The sequence below is a fragment of the Rhinoraja longicauda genome, chromosome 18, assembly GCF_053455715.1.
Source record: "Rhinoraja longicauda isolate Sanriku21f chromosome 18, sRhiLon1.1, whole genome shotgun sequence".
NCBI classification, from domain to species: domain Eukaryota; kingdom Metazoa; phylum Chordata; class Chondrichthyes; order Rajiformes; family Arhynchobatidae; genus Rhinoraja; species Rhinoraja longicauda.
The window spans coordinates 15,357,099-15,376,549 of NC_135970.1; the positions used below are offsets into that span (position 1 = coordinate 15,357,099).

General features: G+C 43.1%; 1 protein-coding gene across 1 annotated transcript; it reads right to left on the reverse strand.

The window, feature by feature from the left end:
• Window positions 1–1,177: 1,177 nt before the first annotated feature.
• LOC144602265 (insulin-like growth factor 2) lies at window positions 1,178–11,840 on the reverse strand. Its single transcript, XM_078415150.1, has 4 exons — window positions 11,709–11,840; window positions 9,529–9,682; window positions 6,852–7,021; window positions 1,178–3,196 (listed from the first exon to the last, which is right to left on the reverse strand). The coding sequence occupies exons 1-4, from the start codon at window positions 11,775–11,777 to the stop codon at window positions 2,957–2,959; spliced, it is 633 nt and encodes a 210-aa protein (XP_078271276.1). The 5' UTR covers window positions 11,778–11,840; the 3' UTR covers window positions 1,178–2,956.
• Window positions 11,841–19,451: the final 7,611 nt, after the last annotated feature.

A 19,451-nucleotide genomic window follows, 5' to 3' on the forward strand; every position in this document is an offset into this window, starting at 1 on the left:
GTCAGATTCAAAGTTCCCAGTAGGTTAACTCAGGTCATCTTTCTGGGTGCATATTTTTGTATGAATGGCTACTTATTAGAATTTGTTTGGCAAGGTTTACTCACAATGACTGCTAGTTGAAGTCTAAAGGGAGTCATGAATTGTGCACTTATATCTACTCTCAACATCTATCACCAAAGATGATACCGTCAAAGAAGAAACAGTCTGTTCTTCATTGAGCCCCTTAATTATGGTAACACAGCCAAAATGTTCATGTTTTTCCTAATGTCTTTTCCTTATTGAAAGCCCAATGGGTTACAAGGGACAAAAGGTCTCTTGCAGTTCAGACACAGCCTTTCCACTAAACCTCCGCTCTGTTGACAGATTTTTGTTTGGAGTGTTTGCCGATTGTAGTTCAGATGTTTACACAAAACGGGAAAAGCCCAACCTGAGAGCAACAGGCTACAACATGGTTGTACCTCAGCAGCTAAAAGTGCACGGTGATGATATACACACATCACATGCAACACACCAATAAACGTGTCCGCTTTGGAATCATCCATCTTTTCGATACATCAAAAATATTAGAAATCCATCCACGGCCATCACATAGTTGTCCATAATTCCAAAACAACTCGATACGCCTCATATCCCACCACCATCTGATGACTAGGTTAGCCGCTGAAACCATAGTATACAGTCTCCAGAAAATAAAAACACTTATTTTTGTATTATGAATGTTGCCAGCTGACACTTTACAAATAACTGTTTACTACATTTAAGTTCCAGAAACCTTTAATTTCATGACTACTGGCCAACCACCCAATGCAAAGAGGATACACATGTATCTTATGTTGGTTATATGTTCTCAGAGATAATACTGATGTACGGTTATTGCTAGAGCTACTAATAGAAACTTGAGAAGCTGAAGAAGGGTGTCGAGCCAAAACGTCGCCTGTCCATGTTCTCCATAGTTGTCGCCTGACCTGCTGAGTTACTCCAGCACTTTGTGTCCTTTTGAAGATCAAGTCAGTCTTACTTCATTTTTAAAGTAAATTGGAAGCAAGTTTGACAGCAATACCCAATGTCAGACATTTTTCCTTCTAAGAAAACTACCTGCTGCAATTGTTTGCGCCAGGGTTTAAAACACAGGCCATGAGAAGTGAGAACATTGTAAATGTATTGTAATAAATTGCTTTTATTGATATTAAAAAGAAAAGTACAATGATTGTGAATCTCATCTTTCTCTAGTGTTGGTTGAGTGCACATGTTAAATACATGACATTATATTAGTTAACAAGAGTACACCTTAACTGTATTTGCTAAAACATTTAAAAAAGTAAAAAGCTTTTAACTAATGCGACTGCAGATGTTTCCCTTCATACTGGCTGATGCGAACGTTTGACAATAGAACTAGATTTTCCGATTACTATTTTACGTGATGTAACTTTTGAGATTTTTTTCTCTTTTAAAAAAATCTGAAGCTTTCCATTTTTTTCGACAAAGCAACGGTGAACGGAATGAGGAGTCACTTAAACCAGAAGTGATTCACAAAACTGATAAGAAACAAAAGCTGTTAAAAACACAATGCTGGTCTGAAAACAAGATCAAGCAGTAACCAAGTAATTACACTTGATTATACCATGGCTGACAGCAGTGAGCATGGGTATACATAGTTTCCACAAAGAAGGAGACCCGGGGTCATTTGGTTGAATCAAGGCACCTCACAGAGGCTTCCAATACCAAATAACACCCATGAGTGTGCGCGCACAGGAGAGAGAGAGAGAGAGACAGAGAAAGAAAGGAGAAAGAATTTCTTTACATTTTTTGGTACAAAGCATCTACGAAAGCTTTACTAGTACAAAATTAGACAAAATAGTTTATAATAGTCTTTGCAGTTACTCATCAGTGCTAAGTACATTATTTGGACCAATTTTTTATATATATTTTACATAAAATAAATAATGCCTTTACGCAGTGCCATTTTTTTTTTTAATAGCTTGGCGGCTCAACACTGCAAGATATAGCTCAGACTAATTCCAAAAAGAGACTGTTTCTGGTCACTAAGCTTGAGTTCAAGTAAGTTTTCAAAGCAAAGCAAGTAACTAAGAATAAGAAATAAAGTTGCAAAATATAGAAAAATTAATTACAACACTGCTGTTTCCCTTTGATTTTTGTCTTTTTTAAAATGCCTTTTTGCCTTCTCCTTGCCTATCTTGCACCGCCAAAACCAAGCTAAATTTTTTTTTTAAACGTTTCCTAAAACGGAAAGTTCATTTCAAGTTCTGTTTGATGTTCGTGCATTTATCAAATCTCAATTCTTCGAGTCAGCTCTTTTGCTTCTTTTAAAGAAAGTTAGCACCGTAACACAAGTGTGCTGACCACACTTATCATTCAAAGAAATAGTGCCGTTGAAAGAAAAAATAATCAACAAAAAGACGCAATCTGCGGCAATGTGAGCTTGCACCCAAACCACCGTCTTTAGTCACCACAGAACCTCCTAATCTCATCTGATTTAGAAAACGGTGCAGGATCTGGATGACATTAAGTATTCCACAAAGTGTTGATATCCCTTTTTGGGTAGGTGCAGAGCAATCATGGGTACATTATCTAGACTGCATTCCGTGACACTTGTGTGGAAAATGAACTGCACTCTTCGGTGTGAGCCCTTTGGCCCAAACAACTCAGACATCGCGACTTCTTTTTGCCAGCCAGGTTTTACTCTCAATGGGCCACACGCGTTTCATTGCACTTCTTTCTTGGCTGACGGAGAGGGGATGGGTGGTGAGGCGGGTGTAGTGGCTTGGTGGAAAGACCGAGTGGGGAGAGGGAAGGAGGAAGGGTGGGGGGAGGGAGGGGGGGGGGGGATGGGGGCGCGGAGGTGGTGGAACCCAGTTGGAATGCCACAGAAATGACGTCATGTACAAAGCTATAATCCCTGTCTTTTACCACAAGAAATGTGCAAAATATTTCTTCATCATTCCTGACTGAAGTATTTCTTTGATAATGCTCGGACTTCCAGGGGTGGTTTGACAAGGAGAGTCAGAAGTGGCTTGTGCGTTTCGACATACTGCAAGCTCTGGACTTCTTCAACTTGCCTCCTGAGCCTCAGGGCCACGTGACTTGGAACAATGCCTCGTCGTAGACGCTGGGCAGATCTTTTTTGCCAGAAGTCATATTTTGAATACTTGGCAACCAAAGGCTTCCTAAAGTTTTCCTGTAAATTAAACAAAACAGGCATTAGCAGCCATGCCAATTGCATGCCATAATAGCATCAAAGGGCTATCTGATGTTCCCAGCCTCAGCGAACTGATAAGCAAACTATCATGTCCCATTGTTCACTGGCTTAGCACTGCCAGTTCTCAAACAAACAGCCTGAACTACTGTCAACCGGTAAACAAGCCCTTTAAAAAGAGACTGGAAGACTTTTTTTGTTCTCCTTTTTCTGAACACTGCGGTACTTTTCAAAGTCTTACCTTCCCAAGAGAATCAACAACAGATCATTAGAGATTAGAAGCTTCACTATGGGGGGCATGGAGCTTTACCAAGCGTGAATGCAGGTCAAAGTTTAGGTGATGACAAGGTAGCCCCCAATTACATAGGCAAAGTAAGGAACTGTATATCACCAAGCTGCCGACAAGCCCTTGTGACTGGTGTCCCAAAGACCTTTCTGTCCTGGGCCTCCTCCACTGTCAGGGTGGATTGGAGGATCAGTACCTCATATTTTCACTTGCACAGTTTACAACCCAGCAGTATTAGTATTGATTTCTCTAATGTCTACTAACCCTTGCATTCCCTCTCGCTCCATCCCTCCCCCACCCTGGTTGTCCTACTAGCTTCACCGTTGTCCTGCTTACTTTCACAGTTTGTATCCGCTCGTTATCATTTTTTCCACAGCCAACAATGAACCATTGTGGGCTCCACCTTTCCTCGATCATCATTGCTGGCTTTGATTTGTTCGTTTCATACCTTTCATTCATTTGTTCTTTGTACCTTTTCATATCTCTAGTTTCCCTCTCCCCTGACTCTCAGTCTAAAGAAGGTCCCGACCCGAAAAGTGACCTATTTCTTTTCTCCAGAGATGATGCCTGACCCGCTGAATCACCCCTGCATTTTGTGTGTATCTTCAATGTAAACCAAATTCCGCAGTTCCTGCCTACACATCCTGAAGAAACCAGTTGCGCTATTTGTGCTTTCCCATATGTAAGAGGTTTCAAATTTGTGTCGGCAAATAAAAAAAATATTGGGTAATGAGTTGATGGAGTGGAGCGGCTGGGATGGGGGAGGGAGGAATGGGAGGGGGGTGAGGTCGGAGGGGGGTTGGCTTTAAGTAATCAAAACAAGATTGTGGTAAATGGACCTTCGGTTGACATTGAATTACTAGTCATGCCTTTCCCTGGTAGGTTGCTACTGAAAATAGACTTGCCCTTCCTGGCCTTGCACTGAGATCTCTCTCTAGGGAACACCAACTGAAAAGGTCTCTTTCAATAAACTTCTTTATTTTAAACGAAATAATCTCTCAGATGGTCTTAATTTTGCACTGGCATCAGAAGATAAAAGGCTTAAGCCAAAGACTCGGTTGTTGAAAGTCAGATAGCAATACTTGATGTCACAGGGGAAAACAATTCACTTAACGTTTCCTACGCTATAAAAATCCTCCAGGATACAGGAGCAGCAAATGGAATCAATTGTGTTTTGATCATTTCATGAATGTTTTAGGTGTGCAATGAAAGCAGACTTCAAACTACTTAAAACTAGCTGATGCTTTCATTATTCTGAAGGCTTTTGACTGATTTAAGTAAGGAAATGACACAAGCAGAAGGGTTACAAGTTGCTCACAAAATTGACAATAACTTAGCAAAAAAAAGAGTTTAAAAGAACAGTAGGTTGCATTGATCTGGAAGGCATAGTTTTTAGAGATATAGTATGGAAATAGGCCCTCTAACCAACGGAGTCCGCGCCGACTGGCGATTACCCTTTCACTAGTTCTATCCTACACACTAGGGACAATTTACAGAAGCCAATTAACCTACAAATCTACCAGTCTGAAGAAGGGTCTTGACCCGAAACATCACCCATTCCTCCCCTCCAAGATGCTGCCTGACCTGCTGAGTTACTCCAGCATATTGTGATACAAATCTACATGTATTTGGAGTGTGGGAAGAAACCGGAGCACACGGTCACAGGGAGAATGTGCAAACTCCGTGCAGACAGCGCCTGTAGTCAGGTTCCAACCTGCGCCAAAATAGCCTTAAAAGCGAGGTGGAAATAAATTTGACAGAAAACCTGCAAAACAGGCAATCAGATATGCATAAACTGGAAGAACATGCAGCACATAGGAAAGACGCAAGGGTTTAGAACTAGTTGATTTGTCCGTTCAATGAGATGGCAATGTGGAGCAAATGGCCTGCCACGGTGTGTCATGCAGACAACTGTCAGCAGTGTGCACATATTTACACTTGAAGAGAAACAAGTGCCTTACACACAGATGTCTTTATGGGTTTGTTTGCAGCTTTAGTGTCACCCAAACCCATAGCTGCTGGGTTTGAATAAACAAGCTGTTATGATTAATGAACTATTTTTTCTAAAAATATCAGGCATGACTTGGCTAGTTTGCACAAAACGATGTTCGATTTTGTTGAACACTTTATTTAGTATTTCGTGATACAGCATGGAAATGGGCCCTTCAGCCCACCGAGTCCATGCCAACCACACTCGTTCTATGATATCCCACTTTTGCATCCGCTCACTAGTCACTAGGGACAATTTACAGAGGCCAATTAACCTATAAACCCGCACGTCTTTGGGATGTGGGAGGAAACCGAAGCACCCAGGGGAAATCCATGGGATCCACAGGGAGAACGTGCAAACTCCACACAGAGAGTACCCAAGATCAGGATGGAACATGGGTCTCTGGCGGTGAGACAGCAGCTCTATTAGCCGTGCCAATGTGCCACCCGTAACATATTTTCTATTAGTACAGTCCATCGACATAACTGGCAATAATAGAGGGAAGGTTAACATGTCACACTCTCTCAGAAGCCAATAAATCAAATGTTTGTGAAGGGAATTTAGTTTAATTCAGAGATGCAACATGGAAGAAGACCCTTCAACCCACCAATCACCCATTCACACAATTTTGATGTTATCCCACTTTCTTATTTATTCCCAACACATTAGGGGCATTTCTATTTATAGAGACCAATTAACCTACAAACCCACATCTTTGGGATGTGGGAGGAAACCGGAGGAAACCCCACACGGTCACAGAGGGAACGTGCAAACTCCACACAGACAGCACCAGAGGTCAGAACTGAACCTGGGTCTCTGGTGCTATGAGGCAGTGGCTCTACCAGCTGCCCAATACAGTGGGAATAGTGTGTCGGGAGGAACTGCAAATGTTGGTTTAAACCGAAGACAGACACAAAAAGCTGGAGTAACTCAGCGGGTCAGGCTGCATTTCTGTAGAAAAGGAATAAATAACGTTTCGGGTCAATACCCTTCTTCAGACTGTGGGAACACCTTTCACCTTATCTGTAGATTGCCTGGTATACTAGCTAATACTAGCAACAATTCGAGAGTGGTCCTGAGCTAATATCTACCTCACTGGAGACCCTTGGACTATCTTTAATCGGACATTATCTTGCACTAACCTTATCGTGTTATGTGGATACACAATGGATGGCTCGATTGAAATCGTATATAGTCTTTCCACTGACTGGATAGCATGCAATGAAATATTTTCATTGCACCTCGGTACATGCGACAATAAACTAAACTTAAAGCTAATATTTCACCCCCCCCCCCAAGCTTTGCGGCCTAGTTGAAAGGTTCATGAAGGGACCACCTTCCTAATGGAACAAAACACACACCTTATTTGCTGGTGGTAGAAGGTTGAACGGTGTGCCAGAGAGATCTCGCTCTTTCTTGACCGGTTTTGCACAGTAGAGTTCTAGTAGGCCCAGGTCACAGCTACGGAAGCAACATTCTTCTACTATTCCTCTGTTCTGTCGGCGGCTGTTGGATCGCCCGGTCGGTCTACCTGAAAGATTTTGGAAATAATTTATCTTTTTAATTCCCCTTTAGTTTAAAAGAGCATTTTTGTTTCCAGAATCTCCCTGTTAACATTGGCTTACAACGAAGTAGAAAAGATCAACTAAATTTGCAGATCTTTTTTTTTTTTAAACTATGGCTATTTAATCTTGCCAACACAGCAGGAAAAGGCCTTGTAATGGGGTCCAATGAACTATGTACTATTAGCAGTAGGATTTGAGTTAAAGATAACTCTGGCCAAAGTTGTGGGCAATCACCTTTTATTCCAGAGTTTGCTCTGAACTTTGCCCATGTTAACGTATTCCAGTAGCTCAGGTACTGCAGACAGTAATTATCCTTTTGGGAATCTCACTGATGACTGCATTCCTTTTTCTCAGGTCGATGTAGATAGCATCACTTTCTGTCCCGGGTGCACACACAGAAATAAAAACACTTAAGCCACATTGTAATGAAAGATTTGCTTTTCCGTGCAAAGGCTTTATCTTTCTCTTGAGGAAAAAAAGGCCTCTCTTCATGTTCTTATTTTTCATCTCTACTGCCGTGTGCCCTTCACTTGTGAAGATCTCCAGATGATCAAGCCAGATAAACAACAATACAGACATGTTGACTCAAGACATAACTATGCCTTCATTGCTAACCCAAGTCCTACAAATTGGGGAATTTGTTAAAAAATCAGGCTAGACCACATTTGTTTTAAAATGAGGCCAATTTGTTTGTACAGGCAGAATACCAGATACAACAATTGGGAACTCAAGTCTAAAACTGCGTGAAAAAAACCCCAAAAAGAAATTCTTTCTTCCCCCAATCCTTTCTTCTGCAGAATATAGTTACAGAAGCCCAGATCATTAAAAATATCTTTAAATGAAAGATGGAATGCACCAGTAGTATTACTTTAATCAGAAGAATGTGGAAATAAACAAGCACTCCATTGTGACTATCAGCAGTGGTTTAGCTTTGTGTCCTTGTCAAACAAGAGAGGGAACGCAGGAGAAATGTGCTTATTCAGCACAAGTGCAAGCTTGGAAATAGGCTCATCCACAGTTTGTGTCAGTGACACCTGCCTGTTGCTTTTTTTCTCCTATTATAGCGGGATTTGTGAACATTACAAGGTTTGCAAATTGGCACAGGGCTCATCCTACACGTGGCGATCAAGATGTTTGAAGGAAATGACAATTCCCTTTAAGTTTCCTCAATCATTGGAAGCAAAGCTTAACAAGCTGCAGATAGACACAGAGTGCTGGAGTAACTCAATGGGTCAGGCAGCATCTCTGGAGGAAAAGGTTTCAGGTCAAAACCCTTCATCAGACTTAAAAAGCTGCAAACATTAGCACTGATATTTATAGTCACAAGCTGGGGGCTAATATACAAAAAAAAATCCAAATCCAGCAGCATTTATTATCGATTAACACCATGAGAAAGTGGTTAGTAAATGATCTGAGGTTCAAATGTTTGACGTCTTTTTAAAAGTATATCCTGACCCACTGCAAGTCACTAAGGATACTTTGCATGTTTGCACAGAGGAGTCTTGAGGTTTATTAAATAGCAATAATAATTTTCATTGACATGGCACTGCTTGGAGGGATGCTGGAGCTCAAATGTTTTTTGAAAATTTCCAAATTACAAACGGATGTTGCATCTCAAAGGTTCTTTGAAAAGTTTATAATCACAAGTGCGCAAACACTTGTAGGAAATGCTTTTCCTCCATTACTGTTTGCATGGAAACAAAGTTGATAGAACATTCAAAAATCTTAACCTTACAGTACCTTACACTTAAACACATACAACTCCATCAGATGAGTAAAGTCTTTCAATGGACAGAATTAGATGGGATCCAGGCTGAGGTGTATGCTTGCGTTTTGCAACCTCAGCACTCCACAAGACCATGAGTCACCTGCACCTTAGCATCCATTGACCTATATCCTCATTCTCACGTAATAAATATATATCATTGGATTGAACTTTGCAAAGGCAGTTCCTGGTCGCAGTTCCCAAGGTAAAATAATTCTTAGTTTTGCACTTCCAATTATTTCAACATGGTCCTGAATATTACATTGCCTAATTTGCAAAATGCTAACATGTGCCAGCTGAAACATGAACTAAATAAAGTCCCTTTAAGGGAGCCATTATTAAATGCCACTGTCATGGCAGTGAAAATGCAGCATGACAGGATTCAAGAGAAGCACTCAGTGCGAGGAAGCACCGCCAGAAAACACTGGAGCATACCGATAAGATTGGCAGGCTCCATAATCTCCACAACAAAAAAAATAATAATTGAAGCCACAGGTTCTGTAATGGAGATTTAACTGAGTGGCCACCTCCCTCAGCGTGTGCCAAGTAATCGCCAAGGAGCAGGATAATAGTAATTGGGGATTGGGATGGGGGGGGGGGGGGGGGGTGTTTGAGGAAGTGAAATCAGATTGAGCAAATTTCCATACACAAACCCCTCAAGGCAATTCTTTAGTTACTGTTTTTTTCACATACAAGGGGTTAACTTACTGAAGTAAAATCCTCTTTCACCACAAACAAACTGTAGTGTGTCCACCAATTCACCGCCACATAGTGTTTCAGCTGCAGACACTCCCTCTACGATGTACATTGTGAAAGCGATGGAAATGAACAGCAGATGCCTGGTCGGGGACATCTTTCTGCCCTGGAAAGGAAAACGAAAAAAGTTTCAATCAGCTGAACACGCCAATTCCCAATTATCGTAAAAAGTCTCTACTGTAGCTTCCCCTCGCTGTGTTGCCACGTGTTATTTTGTTTTGACAAGACCATTACATCCCTACTGATATCATTGGGGGATTGGAAAACGTTGCATGTTGGCGAGTCCAAATTCCCACTGGCTCCATAAAGAACTCGAAGCAGGAGCTTGATTTGTAAGATGGCTTTGATTAGCTCTGATCCAAATAAATAATATCATTATATTGAGTCAGAGCGGAGATATTATCCTTGTAACACAAGCAGAATGGGAAGTATGCATTCCAGAATCCAGTCCAGTCATAGCTAGCGTGTTGTCCAAAACCTCTGATAAACATCAGTTTGGTCTACGACTTCAAAAGCAAAACAGGAGAATGAAAAATGATTGCAAAAGACTTATACTCTGCGACATCGCCAAGCGGGAGACGTTGATGCTAAATGGTATAATTTCTCACTCAAGTCCCATCAGCTGTTGTAAAAGGCAAAAAGCACACAGGACTGCTACTGACAGTCTGTCAAGTCCTTTCAGCAGTGATTAAGCCGGATTTTGAAGTTAATCAGCATCCGCTACTACACAAAATACAATCCTGGGCACTGTCCAGGGTACCCAGACCATGGTATTGAATGATGCGCACACCTTGCAGTTGTGAATTATTAAAAGCAGAAAACTCCATGGGAATTGTGTGTGGTCTGTAGTGGTGGAGGGTGAATCATTAAAGTAGTCACAAACCCTGCACTTCATCAATAATACGTAATTGCCACAGTTGGAGAATCTGGGTTAAAATGTGCTGATTTATTTAATATATGTCTGAACTACTCTTTACAAGTAAAAATGAGCAACTGAGGTTACAATTTCATTAATTAGATACATTTCAAAATACTTTGGGTGATAACGGATAAATTATTGAAATTAAGAGTTAATTCTGATCGTATGAGGTAGAAAAATACTTCCTTGTTAAAATTCGAGTCTTGAAGGAACACCAATACCTATTTTATAAATATGCATCTGGATACATGATTTTAAAATATCCTCCAGTGTCGTTGAAAGTTTGCATTGTCAAAACTGTTTGAAAGACATACAAAGCGAACTGTTCCCAAACTGCAAATTGACTTTTCATGTAAAGATTTGGAGCGAAATAGCCACTCAAAACGTCAGTATGTTGTTGAACACCCGAGCGAGGAGCAGTCTGTGTCATTCACTTGAACGGCACTCTCCACTTTCCCTTGTTTAACTTCATTGGGAGCGATTTTCTTGGCAATTAAAACCTTCTGATGTCGCAATTTGTCAGAAAGAACGTTTTTAAACGCTAATTATCTTTTAGCTGAACCTAGGTTGGTGCCTTGTGTATGGGAAGCGTGCACTGTCAGGATGCAATAGATCAGAGAGATCGGTTTTTTTTCCGGGTGGAAGATTTTACAGTGAAGTCAAATCACAACAAGAAGGATGCTAACGCTACCCAGTGGAATGGACTGGGAAGGTCATTCCAAAACCAGGCTGTGGAGAGCGAGCGGAGCACAAAACAAGAAATAAGGAGCATCAGATTACTTCTCTGTTCTCAGGGCCGGGGTGTTTTTTTTGTTTCTGCGTTATTGTTAATGCACTTTGCGCCCGATTTTAAAACTACCGAAATACGTCTGGAAACTACAGCTAACCGCAGGAGGAAAGCGAAAGGCTTAGAATCGACGGGGGGGGGGGGGGGGGGGAGGGAAAAAAGCACTGTTGTATGCACAACTTTTCTAACCCTTTTTGTTAAAAATCGATGTTTTAAATAAAAAGTGAGCTCGTTTTCGTTTTGCAAATGAAAACCCCAAAAAATGCAAAAGCCGATTAAAGACAAAACGCCGCCAGCTAGCACACTTGTAAAACAAATTAAGTTAAAAGTGGTTGCAACTAAGAAAGCAGTGAAATTAACAGAGTGGAAACAAACGACTGCGTGCTGAGAGTTTTAAAATGAGATGCCTGGTTAATGCATTGTTACCTTCACTGGGTTGTCGCGGCAAGATGTGTCTGCACAAGTCGGGCACAGAGCTGGGCATTTGGGATCCATTGTACGGCGGTTGTGGAGACGGAGGGGCGCACTGACCAGATGAAGTTCCTTCAAACGCTGCTCCAGAGTTCAGGAGACAGACAGAATAGAGCGCCCGCGCTCCTTATATACCCGCAGCGTGATCCGCCAGCACGCAAGGCCACGCTCTGAGGGGTCACAGCCGCAGCACGGAGCTGGCAACACCGACTCTCTCTCTCTCTCTCTCTCTCTCCCCCCCTCCCTCTAGCCGCACAGTCGGCTTGCTTTCCACCAAGCCCGGGCAACAATTAGCCTTCCTGCAAAATAAAACACTTTGCAGTTTTATTCCTTTTTAAAAGACCGTTGTCCTTCCCTCCCCTGCCCGTCTTATGTGTGCGTGTGTAATTGTGTGTGTAATTGGGTGAGTGTGGGTACAATTGTGTATGTGTACTTGTGTGCGTGTGTAACTGCGTGTGTGTTTGTGTAATTGGGTGAGTGGGTACAATTGTGTGTGTGTATATGTGTGCGTGTGCGTGTTTGTGTAATTGGGTGTCGCTGCGTGTGCATGAGTTTGTAACCGTGTGTGTGTAATTGGGTGAGTGTGGGTACAATTGTGTGTGTGTGTGTGTATATGTGTACTTGTGTGCGTGTGTAACTGCGTGTGTGTTTGTGTAATTGTGTGTCACTGCGTGTGCATGAGTCTGTAACTGCGTGTGTGTGTAATTGGGTGAGTGTGGGTACAATTGTGTGTGTATGTGTGCTTGTGTGCGTTTGTGTAATTGTCACTGCGTGTGCATGAGTTTGTGTAACTGCGTGTGTGTGTGATTTTTGTAACTACTTTCTAATAATGCCGTTGTGCTTCAGTTCTGTGATGTTAGGCGCTCAATCTGACTTTTTTTAAATGCATAGACTCCCCCACTCGCCTTTCCCCGAAAAAAATATATTATTTAACGTGGATCTAATCTGTCACTCTTGTTTATCATATCTCACACCCCTAACGGTGCTCTGTATGTTGACTGTTTTTGATGAGGTTTCCATCCTTTCCCCTCCCCCCCCCCCCCCCCCAAGCGGGAGGGAGGGAGCAGTGTGGGGGAGATAGCATTGCTCTGCAGTTGATAGCATTTTCTTAATGCTATCACTAAGGTATAGGAAAAAGGTAAAGGAGCATGAAAATTTACGTCCAGGTTCAGGAGCAGTTTCTGCCCAACAACCATCAGCTTATTATAGATTACAACCTCCAAATAGGCTCTAAATTATATAGACTTGGGGGACATTATTTTTGACTTTGCACTATTATTGTCTATTTATTTAATGGCATAAAGTCATACAGCGTGGAAAAAGGCCTTATGGCCCAACTTTCCCACACTGACCAACATGCCCCATCTACACTAGTCCCACCTGCCTGCATTTGGGCCATATCCCTCTAAACCTGTCTCATCAATGTACCTGTCTAATTGTTTCTTAAACGTTGCAATAGTCCCTCCTTCAACTACCTTCTCTGGCAGCTCATTCCATAATTTGCGTTACCCCTCAGGTTCCTATTAAAATTTTCCCCCTTCACCTTGTCTTTTCATATATATATATATATATATATATATGCTGAACTTTTTTCATTGTTTTTTTAATGGGTTTTACAGTACTATGTTTACATATCTGAAGACATGTTTTAGTTTGAAGGGTCTCGACCCAAAACATCACCTATTCCTTTTTTCCAGGGATGCTGCCTAACCCGCTGAGTTACTCCAGTATTTTGCGTCTATCCATGGTGTAAACCAGCATCTGCAGGTCCTTCCCAAACATGTTTACATACCTGTTGTGCTGCTGCAAGGAAGAATTTCACTGTTCCCTTTCGAGACATCTATATACTAAAACTCTTGTTCGTTTGTTTGTTTGTTCCTGAACTACAGCCAAAATGGTACACGATAGCGTAACAATTTTAGGCCCACCTTACTCACCGTCGTCCCTTTGGTGCTAATGGAAGAAGTTTCATTGAAATCGGTGTTATATTTTTAAAGTTATTCACATTTTAAAGTTTATATCTATCTCCTTGGGAGGGAGGGGGGAGGGAGGGAGGGGAGGATAAGGGGGGTTGAGGGGCAATGGAGTGGGGGGAGGGGGATGGGGTGGAGGGAGGGGGATGGGGTGGAGGGAGGGGGAGGGGTGGGGAGGGGGGAGGCGGTAGGGGGGAGAGAGGGGAGGGGGGAGGAGAGGGTGCTGCTCCATTGCAGGGGAGGTTTGGGCCCAACAGGTCCACTTGGCCTAGTATGACAATAAAACACTCTTGACTCTTGATAGAGAATGAGGTTCAGTCAGTGAGTGTGGGGTGGGGAGATTGGAAATTGGACTCTTTTTTGAGAAATACTCTAATGAATTAGGCATTTGGGTTTCAAGGTCAATTCCTTCCCTCTCCATGAAATGGGTTGAGGAGAAACTGGGGAGGAAGTCTCCAGTCCACTGCATTTGGGACCTGACATCATGAGAGGCATCAGGTCAATATGGAGAGGCGGATAACAATGTTGGCATATTTATATTGACCTGCCAAAGCCAAATTGGAGCGCGAAACAAACTTTTATTGACTACTGGTGCTATCTGTATGGAGTTTGTACGTTCTCCCCGTAACTGCGTGGGTTTTCTCCGGGTGCTCTGGTTTCCTCCCACGCTCCAAAGACGTACAGGTTTGCAGGTTAATTGTCTTCGGTAAAAATTGTAAATTGGCCCTAGTGTGTACAATAATGTTAGTGTATAGAGATCGCTGGTCAGCACGGATTCGGTAGGCTAAAAGGCCTGTTTCCATGCTGCATCTCTAAACTAAACCAAATGAAACTAAACTAACTTCACCGTCATTGTGCTGTTTATGTAGGGGTTGGGAAACCCGGCTGTGACCTGGAGGTGGAAGCTGTTGGCTCCACCCAGCCAGAACCTTTCTCATTGTCCTTTGCAAGCCAAAAGGTCGCCCTATTCCCCAATGTCAATAAGGCCGGCATAGTGGTGCAGCATCATCGTAGAGTTGCTGCCTTCCAGCCTCAGAGACATGGGTATGATCCTGACTACAATGTTGCCTGTTGAGAGTTGCTACGTTCTCCCTGTGACCGCGTGGGTTTCCCGGATGTATCGACACTGAGAATGTCTGAAGAGTTTTTCTACAGTTTTTGTTCTGTATATCTTTTTTATTCCGAATAAAGTTTACTTTGGAAAAGAATTAAAAAATCATTTGGTCTGAAAAGTCTGAAGAGGAGTCCTGACCCGAAACGACACCTATCCATGTTCTCCAGAGAGGCTGCCTCTCTCGCCGAGTTACTCCAGGACTTTGTGTCTTCTTTTGTAAATCAGCATCTGCAGTTCCTTGTTTCTAAAAATCACTTTGTGTTTTGCTCAAGATTCCAGAGTCTGCACTTCCCTGTGTCTCCCTCAGTATTGATACAGGTCAACACTTCCACACATCCCCTCAATCGCAATCATCCGATTACTGATCAGCCCTCTCCCATTGCTGATCACAGCCTCCCTCCCTCCCTCCCTTCCTTCCCAAGCCTACCTATGGACATCCCCCCACCCTGACCTGCTTGTTCAGGGTCCTCTGTGACCTCCTGCCACTTGCTCTGTGTCCCAGAGCTACCAGATAGGGAGTGGAAAAAAGTAAAAGGAGAAAAGATCTTGCCGTTAGCTCTGGCAGCATCCCTGCATCTCATTCTCCTGCCCCCTCTCTGTCTCCCTGTAAAGAGTGGAGCCATGCTGTCTGGTTTCCATTTCAACAGTGGTGGCCAAATCATTCCACATCTAAATACTGGATTTAAAAACTATATAGATGGCAACCTTAAACTGATTCACATTTTTCACACACGACACAGTTGCCCTTACTTTAGTTTCCTTCGCTGTTCAAATAATAAAGGTTTGTTCTGGAGTTAATTCATCATAGCAATGTTTTAACAGGGCTCTTATTTAACTCAAGCTTGTTTATAAAGAGAAGAGTGGCCAGGCTCTTGCTTTTACTGTTTACCTGCGATGTTGAGGTCTAAGTAGTGGGTTGTGTGAGTGATTCGAGATTTGATCTGTTTGCAGGGGCTGGAGAGCTTACTTTAGTTTAAGGATACAGCACAGGCCCTTTGGCCCAGAGTCCACACCGACCATCGCTAATGCCTGGAATGCATTGCTGGGGTGGTGGTAGAGGTAGATACGATAAGGCATTTAAGAGCCTTTTAAACCATTGATAACGTTCACATTAGTTCGATGTTATCCCACTTCCTCATTTACTTCCTACACATTTGGGAGCAATTTACAGAGGGCCAATGAACCTACAACCTGCATGTCATTAGGAGGTGGGAGGAAAGCGGAGCAGCTGGAGGAAACCCACGCGGTCGCAAGAAGACCGTGCAAACGCCACACGAACAGCACCCGAGGTCAAGATTAAACTTGGGTCTCTGACATCATGAGGCAGCGGCTCTACCAGCTGCCCCATTGTGCCACCTCAAGAGGGGAGAAGAAACAGACAAAAGACCCTGCTCCTGATTGCTATCTCGTGACTCCCACCAGAGGTTTACACATATGCATCCTGACCCAACAATGCATCTGCTTTAACATTGCCATCCTGATGTTCAAAGCCCTCAAGGTTCCAGCAATCCCCTCTCATTGCAATCCCTCCCTCCCTACAACTCTCCAAGAATGTTTCCTTGATCTCTGATTTCTTGTGTACTCCCCACTTTCTTTGACTCACTGTGGATAACCATGCTTCTTGAACCTAAACTCTGGACTTCCCTTCCCAAACATCGGGCAAAAAGGTATAGGAATGTGAAAACGCACATCTCCAGATTCAGGGACTGTTTCTCTCCAGCTGTTATCAGGCAACTGAACCGTCCTACCAACAACTAGAGCGCAGTCCTGAGCTACTATCTACCTCATTAGAGACCCTCACAATATCTTTGATCGGAGTTTTCTGGACTTTACCTTCAACTAAATGTTATTCAGTATAAGAAGATAACTGCAGATACTGGTACAAATCGAAGGTATTTATTCACAAAATGCTGGAGTAACTCAGCAGGTCAGGCAGCATCTCGGGAGAGAAGGAATGGGTGACGTTTCGGGTCGAGACCCTTCTTCAGTCCCTTCGTCACCCATTCCTTCTCTCCCGAGATGCTGCCTGACCTGCTGAGTTACTCCAGCATTTTGTGAATAAACGTTATTCACATTGTTCACTTGATCATATATCTGTACACTGTGGATGGGTCGATTGTAATCGTGTATTGTCTTTCCACTGACTGGTTAGCACACAACAAAAGCTTTTCAATGTACGCCGGTACACATGACAATGAACTAAACTCAAACCTAACTCCTCATTGGACTTTTTTCTGACTCCACGTTTGGTCACCCATCCCTATATTGCCCTCCTTGGCTTCCTTCAAAACACTTAAGAACCCACTTCCTTGAAATGCAAAGATCTGCGTCCTACTCTCACCTCCATTCAGTGTCTCCTTAATTCCCAGCTGGGAAATGCTTTGGGAAACTTAATTACATCAAAGGCATTAGCTAAGTACAGCACGTTGAAGCCAATCTTTACAATAACTTAAGAATATTGATTTTCCCATTAATTTGACCCTCTCCTCGTCATCAGAACAAATCATTAAAAAAAATTAATCAGCGCCAATGATATGTAGAGTACAGTAGGAAAGAACTTACATTAATATTGTGCCAATTGCATCCTGTGGAGATCCCAAAGGACTCAGCAGGAAATGAATTACTTTGAACAGCCACTGTTGCAATGTAAAAAATTGTGGCAGAGAATTTTCGTTACGAGAGAAGGAGGCCAGCAGCCCATTGAATGTATGTTGAGTTGAGTTAAGTTGAGTTTAGTTTATTGTCACGTGTACCGAGGTACAGTGAAAAGCTTGTGTTGCATGCTAACCAGTCAGCCAGAAAGGCAGTTCATGGTTACAATCGTGCTATCCACAGCGTACAGATACATGATAAAAGGAACAACGTGGATTGCTGTCAGAGTAGAGATTTGAAAGAGTTGTGCGATTGTAATGAGTGATTGCAGGTCCACTTCCGCACGAAGAGCTGCCTGGTTGGGTGCCATCTTGGATCTACCTCCATCTTGGATGTCACTTGAGTAGCGTGATGGGACTAACGTAGATTGGACATTCTGGCCTGTTTCCATGCTGTATGACTCTACAACCGTATATGACTCCAGTCCTATCCAACACACCCTACAATCGCCCCCAGAATCTGAAGTAATTGTCCCCAGTCTGAAGAAGGGTCCCGACCCGAATCATCACCTATTCCTTTTCTCCAGAGATGCTGCCTGACCCGTTGAGTTACTTCAGCATTTTGTGTCTATGTTCCCCATAATCTATTGTTCCCCACATCCACATCAATTCTACCAGCCATCTCCAAGAGGTTAATTTGCAGTGGTCAGTCAACCTACCTGTCAGCACTTTGGAAATGTGGGAGGAAACTGGAGCACTTATGTAGTCACAAGAAGAATATGCACAATGGTGTAAAGATAGCACCGGAGGTCAGGATTGAACTCATGTCACTAGAGGTGTGAGGCAGCAGCTCTACTAGCTGTGCCAATGTAACGTCCTAAGCTGTGCCGGTCGACCAAGCCCCACACGGCAGAAACAAGGAACTGCAGATGCTGGTTTACAGAGAGAGACACGGAGTAGCTCAGTGGATCAGGCAGCATCTCAGGAGAAAATGGATAGCTAATGTCTTAGGTCACAACCTTCTTCAGACTGATAAACAGAGTACTGGAGTATCTCAGTGGTTCAGGCAACATTTCATGGGAACATGGATTGTTGACGTTTCAGGTAAGGACCTTCTTCAGAGTTATAGTGCTTGCGTAGTCTAGTGGATCAGCCAGCATCTCCAGGAGAACATGGATAGGCAACGTTTCAGGTCAGGACCTTCTTCAGAATTATAGTGCTTGAGTAGCCTAGTGGGTCAGCCAGCATCTCAGGACAACATGGATGGGCGACGTTTCGGGTCAGGACCTACAGAGTGCTGGAGTAGCTCAGCGGGTCAGGCAGCATCCCAGGAGAACATGGTTGGATAATGTAGCGGGTCGGCGCCCTTCAGTGATCAAGTCGTGAATCTTCGTATTGCTAGATGAGAGGAAAGTGGAGAATGCCTGCAAATGTTTGCTGCTAATAATGCCTGCTAATATTTAGAAAGAAAGACTCTGCCTGCAAGCTAATCAATCCAAAGGGTTGACATCGAGCTGACAAATCTTCTGTTTGAACCTCTGATTGAATCTTCACAAGAGTATGAGACTCAAAGCCCTGTGTGTTCCAGGGCACCATGAGGACTGCCCAGAGTACGTCAGTTTGTCTGGGGTGGAGGCACTTAAGAAGGGAGCGGGGTTCTGGGTTTTGAGTCGTTCAGTAATAGAGTCATATAGTGTGGCAACAGGCCCTTCGGCCCAACTTGCCCACACCAACCAACATGTCCCATCTACACTAGTTCCACCTGCCTGCATGTGGCCCATTTCCCTCTAAACCTGTCCTATCCATGTACCTGTCGAAATGTTTCTTGAACATTGTGAATGTACCTGCCTCAACTATCTCCTCCGGCAGCCCGTTCCATTCACTCACCACCCTTTGTGTGAAAAAGGTACCCCACAGATTCCTATTAACTCGTTCCCTCCTCACCTTAAACCTATGTCCTCTGATCCTCTATTCCCCTGCACTGGGCAAGAGACTCTGCACGTCTACCTTAACTATTCCT